This window comes from Procambarus clarkii, chromosome 44, assembly GCF_040958095.1.
Source record: "Procambarus clarkii isolate CNS0578487 chromosome 44, FALCON_Pclarkii_2.0, whole genome shotgun sequence".
Lineage (NCBI taxonomy): Eukaryota > Metazoa > Arthropoda > Malacostraca > Decapoda > Cambaridae > Procambarus > Procambarus clarkii.
The window spans coordinates 1,380,929-1,392,089 of record NC_091193.1 but is presented as its reverse complement, the minus strand read 5'-3'; the positions used below and the strand labels follow the sequence as shown (position 1 = coordinate 1,392,089).

Sequence of the window (11,161 nt, the reverse complement as noted above, 5' to 3'; positions counted from 1 at the left end):
GAGGGGAGGCTGTACGGCGGAGAGTGGCGGCTGTGGCGGACAGTGGCGGCGGTGGCGGATAGTGGCGGCGGGCGGACAGTGACGGCGGGCGGACAGTGGCGGCGGCGGGCGGACAGTGGCGGCGGTGGCGGATAGTGGAGGCGGCCGGACAGTGGCGGCGGGCGGACAGTGGCGGCGGCGGGCGGACAGTGGCGGCGGTGGCGGATAGTGGCGGCGGGCGGACAGTGGCGGCGGGCGGACAGTGGCGGCGGTGGCGGATAGTGGCGGCTGTGGCGGATAGTGGCGGCGGGCGGACCGTGGCGGCTTTGGCGGCGGTGGTGGACAGTGGCAGCGGGCGGACAGTGGCGGCGGCGGGCGGACAGTGGCGGCGGCGGGCGGACAGTGGCGGCGGCGGGCGGACAGTGGCGGCGGCGGGCGAACAGTGGCGGCGGCGGGCGGACAGTGGTGGCGGCGGGCGGACAGTGGTGGCGGCGGGCGGACAGTGGAGGCGGCGGGCGGACAGTGGTGGCGGCGGGCGGACAGTGGTGGCGGCGGGCGGACAGTGGTGGCGGCGGGCAGACAGTGGTGGCGGTGGCAGACAGTGGTGGCGGTGGCAGACAGTGGTGGCGGTGGCGGACAGTGGTGGCGGTGGCGGATAGTGGCAGCGGGCTGACAGTGGCGGCGGGCGGACAGTGGCGGCGGTGGCGGATAGTGGCGGCGGGCGGACAGTGGCGGCGGGCGGACAGTGGCGGCTGTGGCGGATAGTGGCGGCGGGCGGACCGTGGCGGCTTTGGCGGCGGTGGTGGACAGTGGCGGCGGGCGGACAGTGGCGGCGGCGGGCGGACAGTGGCGGCGGCGGGCGGACAGTGGCGGCGGCGGGCGGACAGTGGCGGCGGCGGGCGGACAGTGGCGGCGGCGGGCGAACAGTGGCGGCGGCGGGCGGACAGTGGTGGCGGCGGGCGGACAGTGGTGGCGGCGGGCGGACAGTGGAGGCGGCGGGCGGACAGTGGTGGCGGCGGGCGGACAGTGGTGGCGGTGGCAGACAGTGGTGGCGGTGGCAGACAGTGGTGGCGGTGGCGGACAGTGGTGGCGGTGGCGGATAGTGGCAGCGGGCTGACAGTGGCGGCGAGCGGACAGTGGCGGCGGTGGCAGATAGTGGCGGCGGGCGGACAGTGGCGTCGGGCGGACAGTGGCGGCAGTGGCGGATAGTGGCGGCGGGCGGACAGTGGCGGCGGGCGGACAGTGGCGGCTTTGGCGGCGGTGGTGGACAGTGGCGGCGGGCGGACAGTGGCGGCGGCGGGCGGACAGTGGCGGCGGCGGGCGGACAGTGGCGGCGGCGGGCGGACAGTGGCGGCGGCGGGCGAACAGTGGCGGCGGCGGGCGGACAGTGGTGGCGGCGGGCGGACAGTGGTGGCGGCGGGCGGACAGTGGAGGCGGCGGGCGGACAGTGGTGGCGGCGGGCGGACAGTGGTGGCGGTGGCAGACAGTGGTGGCGGTGGCAGACAGTGGTGGCGGTGGCGGACAGTGGTGGCGGTGGCGGATAGTGGCAGCGGGCTGACAGTGGCGGCGAGCGGACAGTGGCGGCGGTGGCAGATAGTGGCGGCGGGCGGACAGTGGCGTCGGGCGGACAGTGGCGGCAGTGGCGGATAGTGGCGGCGGGCGGACAGTGGCGGCGGGCGGACAGTGGCGGCTTTGGCGGCGGTGGTGGACAGTGGCGGCGGGCGGACAGTGGCGGCGGCGGGCGGACAGTGGCGGCGGCGGGCGGACAGTGGCGGCGGCGGGCGGACAGTGGCGGCGGCGGGCGAACAGTGGCGGCGGCGGGCGGACAGTGGTGGCGGCGGGCGGACAGTGGTGGCGGCGGGCGGACAGTGGAGGCGGCGGGCGGACAGTGGTGGCGGCGGGCGGACAGTGGTGGCGGTGGCAGACAGTGGTGGCGGTGGCAGACAGTGGTGGCGGTGGCGGACAGTGGTGGCGGTGGCGGATAGTGGCAGCGGGCTGACAGTGGCGGCGAGCGGACAGTGGCGGCGGTGGCAGATAGTGGCGGCGGGCGGACAGTGGCGTCGGGCGGACAGTGGCGGCAGTGGCGGATAGTGGCGGCGGGCGGACAGTGGCGGCGGGCGGACAGTGGCGGCGGTGGCGGATAGTGGCGGCGGGCGGACAGTGGCGGCGGGCGGACAGTGGCGGCTCTGGCGGATAGTGGCGGCGGGCGGACCGTGGCGGCTTTGGCGGCGGTGGTGGACAGTGGCGGCGGGCGGACAGTGGCGGCGGCGGGTGGACAGTGGCGGCGGCGGGCGGACAGTGGCGGCGGCGGGCGGACAGTGGCGGCGGCGGGCGAACAGTGGCGGCGGCGGGCGGACAGTGGTGGCGGCGGGCGGACAGTGGTGGCGGCGGGCGGACAGTGGTGGCGGTGGCAGACAGTGGTGGCGGTGGCGGACAGTGGCGGACAGTGGCGGCGGTGGCGGACAGTGGCGGCGGTGGCGGACAGTGGAGTCGGTGGCGGACAGTGGCGGCGGTGGCGGACAGTGGCGGCGGTGGCGGACACTGGCGGCTGTGTCTGGCGGTGGTGGCGGGCGGTGGCGGGTGGCGGCGTCTGTGATGAGTGGTGGCGGCTGGCGGTGGTGGGTGGTGGCGGCGGTGGTGGTGGGTGGTGGTGGCGGCGGTGGTGGTGGGTGGTGGTGGCGGCGGCGGCTGGTGGTGGTGGGTGGTGGCGGCGGTGGTGGTGGGTGGTGGTGGCGGCGGGTGGTGGGTGGCGGCGGCGGCGGCTGGTGGTGGTGGGTGGTGGTGGCGGCGGTGGTGGTGGGTGGTGGCGGCGGTGGCGGGCGGTGGCGGGCGGTGGCGGGCGGCAGCGGCTGTGGTGGCTGGTGGCGGCTGGCGGTGGCGGCTTGCGGTGGCGACTGTGGCAACGGACGGTGACAGGCTGATAGCGGGCGGTGGTGGCGGCTGGTGGGAGGTGGTGGTGGCGGTGGTGGCGGCTGGTGGTGGTGGCAGCTGGTGGCGGTGATGGCGGCTGGAGGTGGTGGCAGCTGGTGGCGGTGATAGCGGCTGGTGGTGGTGGTGGTGGCGGCTGGTGGTGGTGGCGGCTGGTGGCGGTGATGGCGGCTGGTGGTGGTGGTAGTGGTGGTGGTGATGGCGGCTGGTGGTTGCGGCGGTGGTGGGTGGTGGTGGTGGTGGTGGTGGTGGCGGCTGTGGTGGCGGCTGTGGTGGGTGGTGGCGGTGGTGTCGGCGGCGGCTGTGGTGGGTGGTGGCGGCGGCGGCGGTGATGGGTGGTGGCGGCGGCGGTGGTGGTGGGTGGTGGTGGCGGCGGCGGTGATGGGTGGTGGCGGCGGTGGTGGTGGGTGGTGGTGGCGGCGGCGGCTGGTGGTGGTGGGTGGTGGGTGGTGGCGGCGGGTGGCGGTGGTGGGTGGCGGTGGCTGGTGGCGGGTGGCGGCTGGTGGCGGGTGGTCGCGGGTGGCGGCTGGTGGTGGGTGGTGGCGGGTGGCGGCTGGTGGTGGGTGGTGGCGGGTGGCGGCTGGTGGTGGGTGGCGGCGGGTGGTGGGTGGTGAGTGGCGGTGGTGGGTGGCGGTGGCTGGTGGCGGGTGGCGGCTGGTGGTGGGTGGTGGCGGGTGGCGGCTGGTGGTGGGTGGTGGCGGGTGGCGGCTGGTGGTGGCGGGTGGTGGCTGGTGGTGGGTGGTGGCAGGTGGCGGCTGGTGGTGGCGGGTGGCGGCTGGTGGTGGGTGGCGGCTGGTGGTGGGTGGCGGGTGGCGGCGGGTGGCGGCTGGTGGTGGGTGGCGGGTGGCGGCGGCTGGTAGTGGGTGGTGGCGGGTGGCGGCTGGTGGTGGGTGGCGGCTGGTGGTGGGTGGTGGGTGGTGGCGGGTGGCGGCTGGTGGTGGGTGGTGGCAGGTGGCGGCTGGTGGTGGGTGGTGGCGGGTGGCGGCTGGTGGTGGGTGGCGGCTGGTGGTGGGTGGTGGGTGGTGGCGGGTGGCGGCTGGTGGTGGGCGGCGGGTGGCGGCGGGTGGCGGCGGGTGGCGGCGGGTGGCGGCTGGTGGCGGCCAGCTGGGACACACCCTTCACCACTGAAGGTCTGAGCACAACTAACCATATGTCTCTCTCGCCCACCAGCCCAGTGTTGCCAGCTCGCACTCTCAAAATGTTTCCTTCAAAGATTGTATATTATCTTTGAACAACAAGTTTGATTATCAAGGAAATAATGCTGTTACGGACCCTGATCCAGCGTCCAATCTCTAAACAGTGACGGCCGCGCCATCTGTGGGTCAGCTCCCGAAACCCCCTCCAAACCGACGACGTGTACTAGCTACGAGGGCCAGTTTCCAGCCCCGTTCAGCGCTCAACACCGCCGCCGCTGACCTCTGGTGAGGTGGTGCTCAGACTACAACGCCATCTATGGAGTGGATATGTCGGGCGTTTGCGTCTGAGCCTGTAAGTGTGGTGTTTTAGTGTCCCTGTTATTGATGACATGTCTGCTTACAGAGCCGACCTGGGACCACTGTGTTGAAGGTGAAGTCAGTCTACCCGAGGCAGCCAGTCTCCATACAGTGAAGTTTGCTGCAGCTTTTGTGACGTCGCCCCCCCCCCGGAAGAACACTGTGGTGTGTTAACCTGCCATTGGAGTGGCAGTTAAAGGATTTACCCGGGACCGACGGTTGGAGACGATAATCCACTGGGGTATTGAGGACAGGAGGGTGATTGGTGATATCACACGAGACTCCTGTCTAGGGCGTACCCCTTTTATCGTTCGTGGAGTGGCCGTGCCAGCCTTGGTGGCTCAGTACCTGCCAGCAGACCTGCTGGACGTGTGGTTGACGGCCTCCACGACGGTGCCCCCAGTGGACCTGTGTTGTGGCTGACCTGTGGCCAGGGTAGGCTCGGCGTTCTAAGAGGACACGTCTTGAGGCCACGAAGGAAGCACCGCGGACTCAGCACCTAGCTTCAAGGATCCATAGTCTCCAGCAGAAGACTACAGTGTTGACCCCCTTTGTAAAGTGTTAATACCCCTCCCCCTTGTGTACGTTTAACTTTTATATATTTAATGGTGATGGTTATATTATATTATATTAAGTTCTTATCTTTCTTTCCCTACTCCCTTTAAGTTACTTGCGTCACGGATCGCATCCCTTGATAGCCTCTACTGGCTTGGGGCCGGATATATATCTTCCTCTAACTACATCAGAGTAAGAACCCCGTTGCGTCCCGAGAGGGCCGTAACATAATTGGCATCCCCAGCGGGATCCGTCCCCTTGTTAAGTATGTTTGACAGGGGTGGTGAAGTGGCGTAATCCCTGTATATAATTCCCCCTGTGTGTGACGATTGTGACGTTATACGTCCTGTGCGGTGCTCAGAGTGACTAAGTGCGATATTGTGCAGTGCGGTGCTCGCTGTGATTAAGCGATTAAGTGCAATATTGACTAGTGCGGTGCTCAGTGATTCAGTGCCATATTGTAGAGCGAAGTGTTCGCTTGGACTCAGTGCAATACTGGGTAGTGCAGTGCCCGGAGTGATTACGTGCAATATTGGCAAGTGCAGTGTTTGGTGCAATATTGGCGTAGAACAGTGCTCGGTGTGTTAAGTGCTAACGTGTAAGCAGTGTGTTAAGTGCAAAGTGTTCCATCTGTGACAATGGCAGACAAAGCTACCATCGATGATCTGGACGATGTTCAGGCTTTTCTGAACAGAGTGGACTGTCTTGCCAGATTAAAGTATCTGAGCAAACCGGAACTTGTACAAGTGAGCGCCTACCTGGAGATCAAGATCCGTGCCAGTGATTCCCGTGTGGAGATTTTGTCCAAGGTTCACCGGCACCTGAAGGCAGAAGAGAAACAGGAAGGCGAGACTCCTAGTACAAGGGAAGGTGAGGAAATAGCTTCCACAGAAAAGGAAGATAAGGGCAGTGACATTGACAGTGATGCAGGTGAGCTTAATATCAGCTTCCTAACGGTCAAGATGCGTGCCTTAGAAATAAATCGCGAGATAGAGTGGAAGAAGTTAGAATTAGAACGAGAATTAAAAGATAAAGAAGTGGAGATGAAAAATAAAGAAATGGAGATGAAAGAAAAGGAATTGGCGATGAGGCGTCTAGAATTAGAAGATAAACGAGAGAGAGAAGAACGAGAAAGAGAAGAGAGACGAGAGAGAGAAGAACGAGAAAGAGAGAGAGAAGAACGAGAAAGAGAGAGAGAAGAACGAGAAAGAGAAGAGAGACGAGAGAGAGAAGAACGAGAGCGAGAAAGGGAGGAAAGACAAAGACAACATGAACTAGAAGTTTTACGACTAGGCGCTGGACAGAGACAAACTGGAGTAAGCGGTTTCGATCCGGTAAGAAATATCAAAATGGTCCCCAAATTCAATGAGAGGGAAGTCTCGAAGTTCTTTGCAGCCTTCGAGAAAGTCGCTGCCTCTTTGGAGTGGCCAAGGGAGAATTGGGCCATCATGATACAGTCAGTTTTGACTGGGAAGGCCCAAATTGCCTACTCTACGTTATCCCTTGACGACTCCGGCGATTACGATATGGTGAAGAAAGTGGTGCTCATGGCGTACCAATTGGTACCTGAGGCATATAGGCAAAAGTTCCGAAACCTGAAGAAGACCTCAGAGCATACTTTCACCGAATTCGCCACCATCAAGGAGCGACTTTTTCAAGAATGGTGCGCCTCTCGGAAGGTGGAGACCAAGGAAGACCTCGAGCAGCTGATTCTGCTCGAGGACTTCAAGGATTGTTTGTCTGGAGACCTGAAGACGTACCTAGAGGAACAGCAGGTAGAGACCTTGAGTGCGGCAGCCACCATGGCGGAAGAGTATATCCTGACTCATAGGCCATCTGCTAGGTACGTCCCGAAGACCTATTCAAGGTATCCAGCCAAACATAAACCGGAAGATAGAACTGCCCCTCGTAGTGCCGCCAAGTCAACCTCGGATAGTCCTCGGAGGTTTAGTCCGAAGAGGGATGTATTGTGTTGGACCTGCGGTAAGAGAGGACATATTGCTGCGAAGTGTCGTAGCAGTTCAGGTAATAATCCCCGTAGGGAAGTCATGCTGATGAACAGTATAGTACCACCGACATCCACCCAAGAGAAGAGGAAAGGATTGTTCGCCCCATATACCTCCCAAGGATATGTAGCCAGTGGCCTTGCAAGTACGCCTGTGGTAATACTTAGAGACAGTGGAGCGGCCCAGTCTCTAATTCTGGAAACATCATTACCTGAAGGTATATCGGCGGATGAGATGCAGAAGGTAATCCTGGGAGGATTCCCTTCAACCTTGTACGTTGCCCCATTGGTACAAGTACATCTAGACTCTCAGCACTTCAAAGGTGAGTGCCGGTTGGCCGTGGTGGATAGTCTTCCCATAGAGGGAATTGACGTAATATTAGCCAATGACTTAGCCCTAGGATTGTTACCCAACTGTCCCCTGGTAGTGGATATTCCAGGACGTGAAGAGACCAGTCCCATCGCAGCAGTGCAAACCAGGTCTCAGGCGCACCTCCATGCACCACTAGATCTAAACACTTTGTTTGACTCTCCTCCTATCCCGCAGGTTACAAGTAGCCATACACCAGTCCCACCAGTCCAGATGCCGGTTCCCGAACGCTGGACTCGAGCCCAGCTGATAGAGGAACAGAAGAAGGACCCTCAGGTACGGAAGTTGGCCGACACCGTAGACTCTCCTACGAAAGGAGGGGATCTATATGTGTGGTCAAGTGGTGTACTGTGTCGCCGGCATCCTCCGAAATACCCCCAGTCAAGGGCGGTAGGTGATCAGATAGTCGTCCCAGCCGTGTTCAGATCTAAGCTGTTAGAAACAGCCCATGCTAATAGATTTGCTGGACATGGTGGGATCTCTAAGACTTTCCACCGCCTAGCCAAAGGTTTCTACTGGCCGCATATGAAGGAGGACGTACGTCATTTCTGCAAGACCTGCCATGCCTGCCAAGTGGCCGGAAAAGCAAACCAGCCTGTCCCCAAAGCCCCTTTACACCCCATTCCATCAATAGGTGAGCCCTTCGAACACCTCATCTTGGATATAGTAGGCCCTCTTCCACCTGCTACCTCAGGGGTGAAGTATTTGCTAACAATACTAGATCGGGTTAGTAGGTACCCAGAGGCGATCCCCCTTAAAACCATCACAGCTAAGGTTTTGGTGAAACAACTGCTCTGGTTCATCTCGCGATACGGTCTTCCCAAGACCATTCAGACGGACCAGGGGTCTAATTTCATGTCCCATTTGTTTCGCCAACAGATCGCCGACCTGGGAATTAGACAGGTTACCTCTAGTGCCTACCATCCCGAGTCTCAAGGAGCTTTGGAACGTTTTCACCAGACGTTGAAGGGCATGCTTCGGAAGTTTTGCTACGACAGGCAGAGTAAGTGGGTTGAAGAACTGCCCTACCTCCTATTTGCGGTAAGATCAGTACCCAATGAATCCATAGGAATCTCCCCATTGGAGATGATCTTTGGTCACTTAGTAAGAGGTCCCTTAGAGGTGGCACGAGACCATTGGCTGGACGCAGAAACCAACGAGGATATTGTGGACTGGTTGTCTACAAATAAAGGACGGCTGTTCTCAGCCTGGGAGATGGCTACTAGGACCTTAGAAAGTACACAAAGAACGATCAAGAGCAGGTATGATAGGAGGACCAAGCAAAGGGAGTTCCAAGTAGGAGATCTGGTTTTGGTGTGTACTCCTACAATAACTGGGAGTTTGAGCGCCAGATTCGTAGGTCCCTACCCGGTTGTAAAGAAGGTTACTAACCTCAATTACCTTCTGAGTACTCCAGACCGTCGTAAGAAAGAGACTCTGGTTCATGTTAATATGATCAAGAGATACGAGGGGCGGGATACACTCCCCGTAACCTTAGTGACCACTAATGACGACATTGAGGAGGAAGAGGAGGTGTTGACTAACTCAGACATTCTGTTAAACTTGCAGGCAAAGTTGACACACGTAGCCGAAGGACATCTATCATCATTACTGCAGATGATCCGGCAATACAAGCCTATCTTCGACGATGTTCCAGGGTTAACATCTGTCATGAGGCATGATGTCGAGCTGGAGGAAGGCGTCCGACCTATAAAGCAACACCCGTACCGTCTCAACCCACTGAAGAAACGGGTGGTGAAAGAGGAGGTAGATTATATGCTGAAACACCATCTGATAGCCCCGAGCTCGAGCCCATGGTCATCCCCGATACTACTAGTGCCCAAACCTGGTAAGAAATACCGTCTTTGTATTGATTATCGCCAGGTGAATAAGGTCACTGTAGCAGATACCTACCCTCTCCCCAGAGTAGAGGAATGTCTGGATGCCATAGGTAGAGCCCGGTACCTGACAAAATTTGACCTATTCAAAGGCTATTGGCAAGTTCCCCTCACGGAAAAAGCCAAACCCATATCAGCATTTGTGACTCCCGACGGGCTGTTTGAATGTCAGGTGATGCCATTCGGGATGAAAAACGCAGCCTCCACTTTCCAGAGACTGATGGGTACGGTGTTGCGTGACGTGGGAAACACCTTAGTCTACATCGATGATGTATTAATATATGATGTAGATTGGCAGGATCATCTGCGTCACATAGAGGATTTCTTCAAGGCCATGCTCCAGTCAGGATTGGTGGTCAACCTGCATAAATCTGAGTTTGCCAGAACCTCTGTCATCTTCCTAGGTCATAAAGTTGGAGGAGGATGGATTGCGCCGAAGGCCAGCAAGATCGAGGCAATAGTCCAGTATCCTACGCCAGCTACCAGGAAGGACATCCTGCGTTTCCTTGGTATGGCTGGGTTTTATCGTAAGTTTGTCCCTAATTTTTCCTCCATCGCCGCCCCCTTGACCAATCTGCTGAAGAAAGGGGTAAAGTTAATATGGAATGAGAATTGCCAGAAGGCATTAGAGAGTCTCAAAGCAATTCTGATCTCTGCTCCAATCCTCAGGTCCCCGAGCTTTGAGGATAGATTCATCCTGACGGTCGACGCCTCTGACTATGGCCTGGGCTCCGTTTTATCCCAGACGGACGAGAAGGGGGTGGAACATCCGGTGGCCTATCATTCTAAGAAGTTCACCCCCAGCCAGCTGAATTACTCGGTCATAGAAAAGGAAACGTTGGCCTTAATTAATTCCGTCCAGCACTTCGAGGTATATTTAACAAGCAATGGCCATCCTATATTAGTACGGACCGACCATAACCCTCTGAAGTTCCTGGCTCAATTTAAGCAAAAGAACCTCAGGCTCACCAGATGGAGTCTACATTTGCAGCAATATCCCCTCCAGATTGAACACATCAAAGGGGTGGACAACGTGGTAGCTGATGCATTATCTCGCATCTAAATCCACGTACTAATTTGGTTTGTCTTCTCTTTTTATAGGAACCCAAACCAAATTCTTTTGGTGGGGAGGTGTTACGGACCCTGATCCAGCGTCCAATCTCTAAACAGTGACGGCCGCGCCATCTGTGGGTCAGCTCCCGAAACCCCCTCCAAACCGACGACGTGTACTAGCTACGAGGGCCAGTTTCCAGCCCCGTTCAGCGCTCAACACCGCCGCCGCTGACCTCTGGTGAGGTGGTGCTCAGACTACAACGCCATCTATGGAGTGGATATGTCGGGCGTTTGCGTCTGAGCCTGTAAGTGTGGTGTTTTAGTGTCCCTGTTATTGATGACGTGTCTGCTTACAGAGCCGACCTGGGACCACTGTGTTGAAGGTGAAGTCAGTCTACCCGAGGCAGCCAGTCTCCATACAGTGAAGTTTGCTGCAGCTTTTGTGACGTCGCCCCCCCCCCGGAAGAACACTGTGGTGTGTTAACCTGCCATTGGAGTGGCAGTTAAAGGATTTACCCGGGACCGACGGTTGGAGACGATAATCCACTGGGGTATTGAGGACAGGAGGGTGATTGGTGATATCACACGAGACTCCTGTCTAGGGCGTACCCCTTTTATCGTTCGTGGAGTGGCCGTGCCAGCCTTGGTGGCTCAGTACCTGCCAGCAGACCTGCTGGACGTGTGGTTGACGGCCTCCACGACGGTGCCCCCAGTGGACCTGTGTTGTGGCTGACCTGTGGCCAGGGTAGGCTCGGCGTTCTAAGAGGACACGTCTTGAGGCCACGAAGGAAGCACCGCGGACTCAGCACCTAGCTTCAAGGATCCATAGTCTCCAGCAGAAGACTACAGTGTTGACCCCCTTTGTAAAGTGTTAATACCC

At 59.8% G+C, this 11,161-nt stretch overlaps 1 protein-coding gene across 1 annotated transcript; it reads left to right on the top strand.

Annotated features, from left to right (window-relative positions):
• The first annotated feature begins 6,757 nt into the window (after positions 1 to 6,757).
• LOC138350086 (uncharacterized) lies at positions 6,758 to 10,291 on the top strand. The gene has a single exon (XM_069300373.1). It carries the CDS (start codon positions 6,758 to 6,760, stop codon positions 10,289 to 10,291), a length of 3,534 nt encoding a protein of 1,177 aa, XP_069156474.1.
• Positions 10,292 to 11,161: the final 870 nt, after the last annotated feature.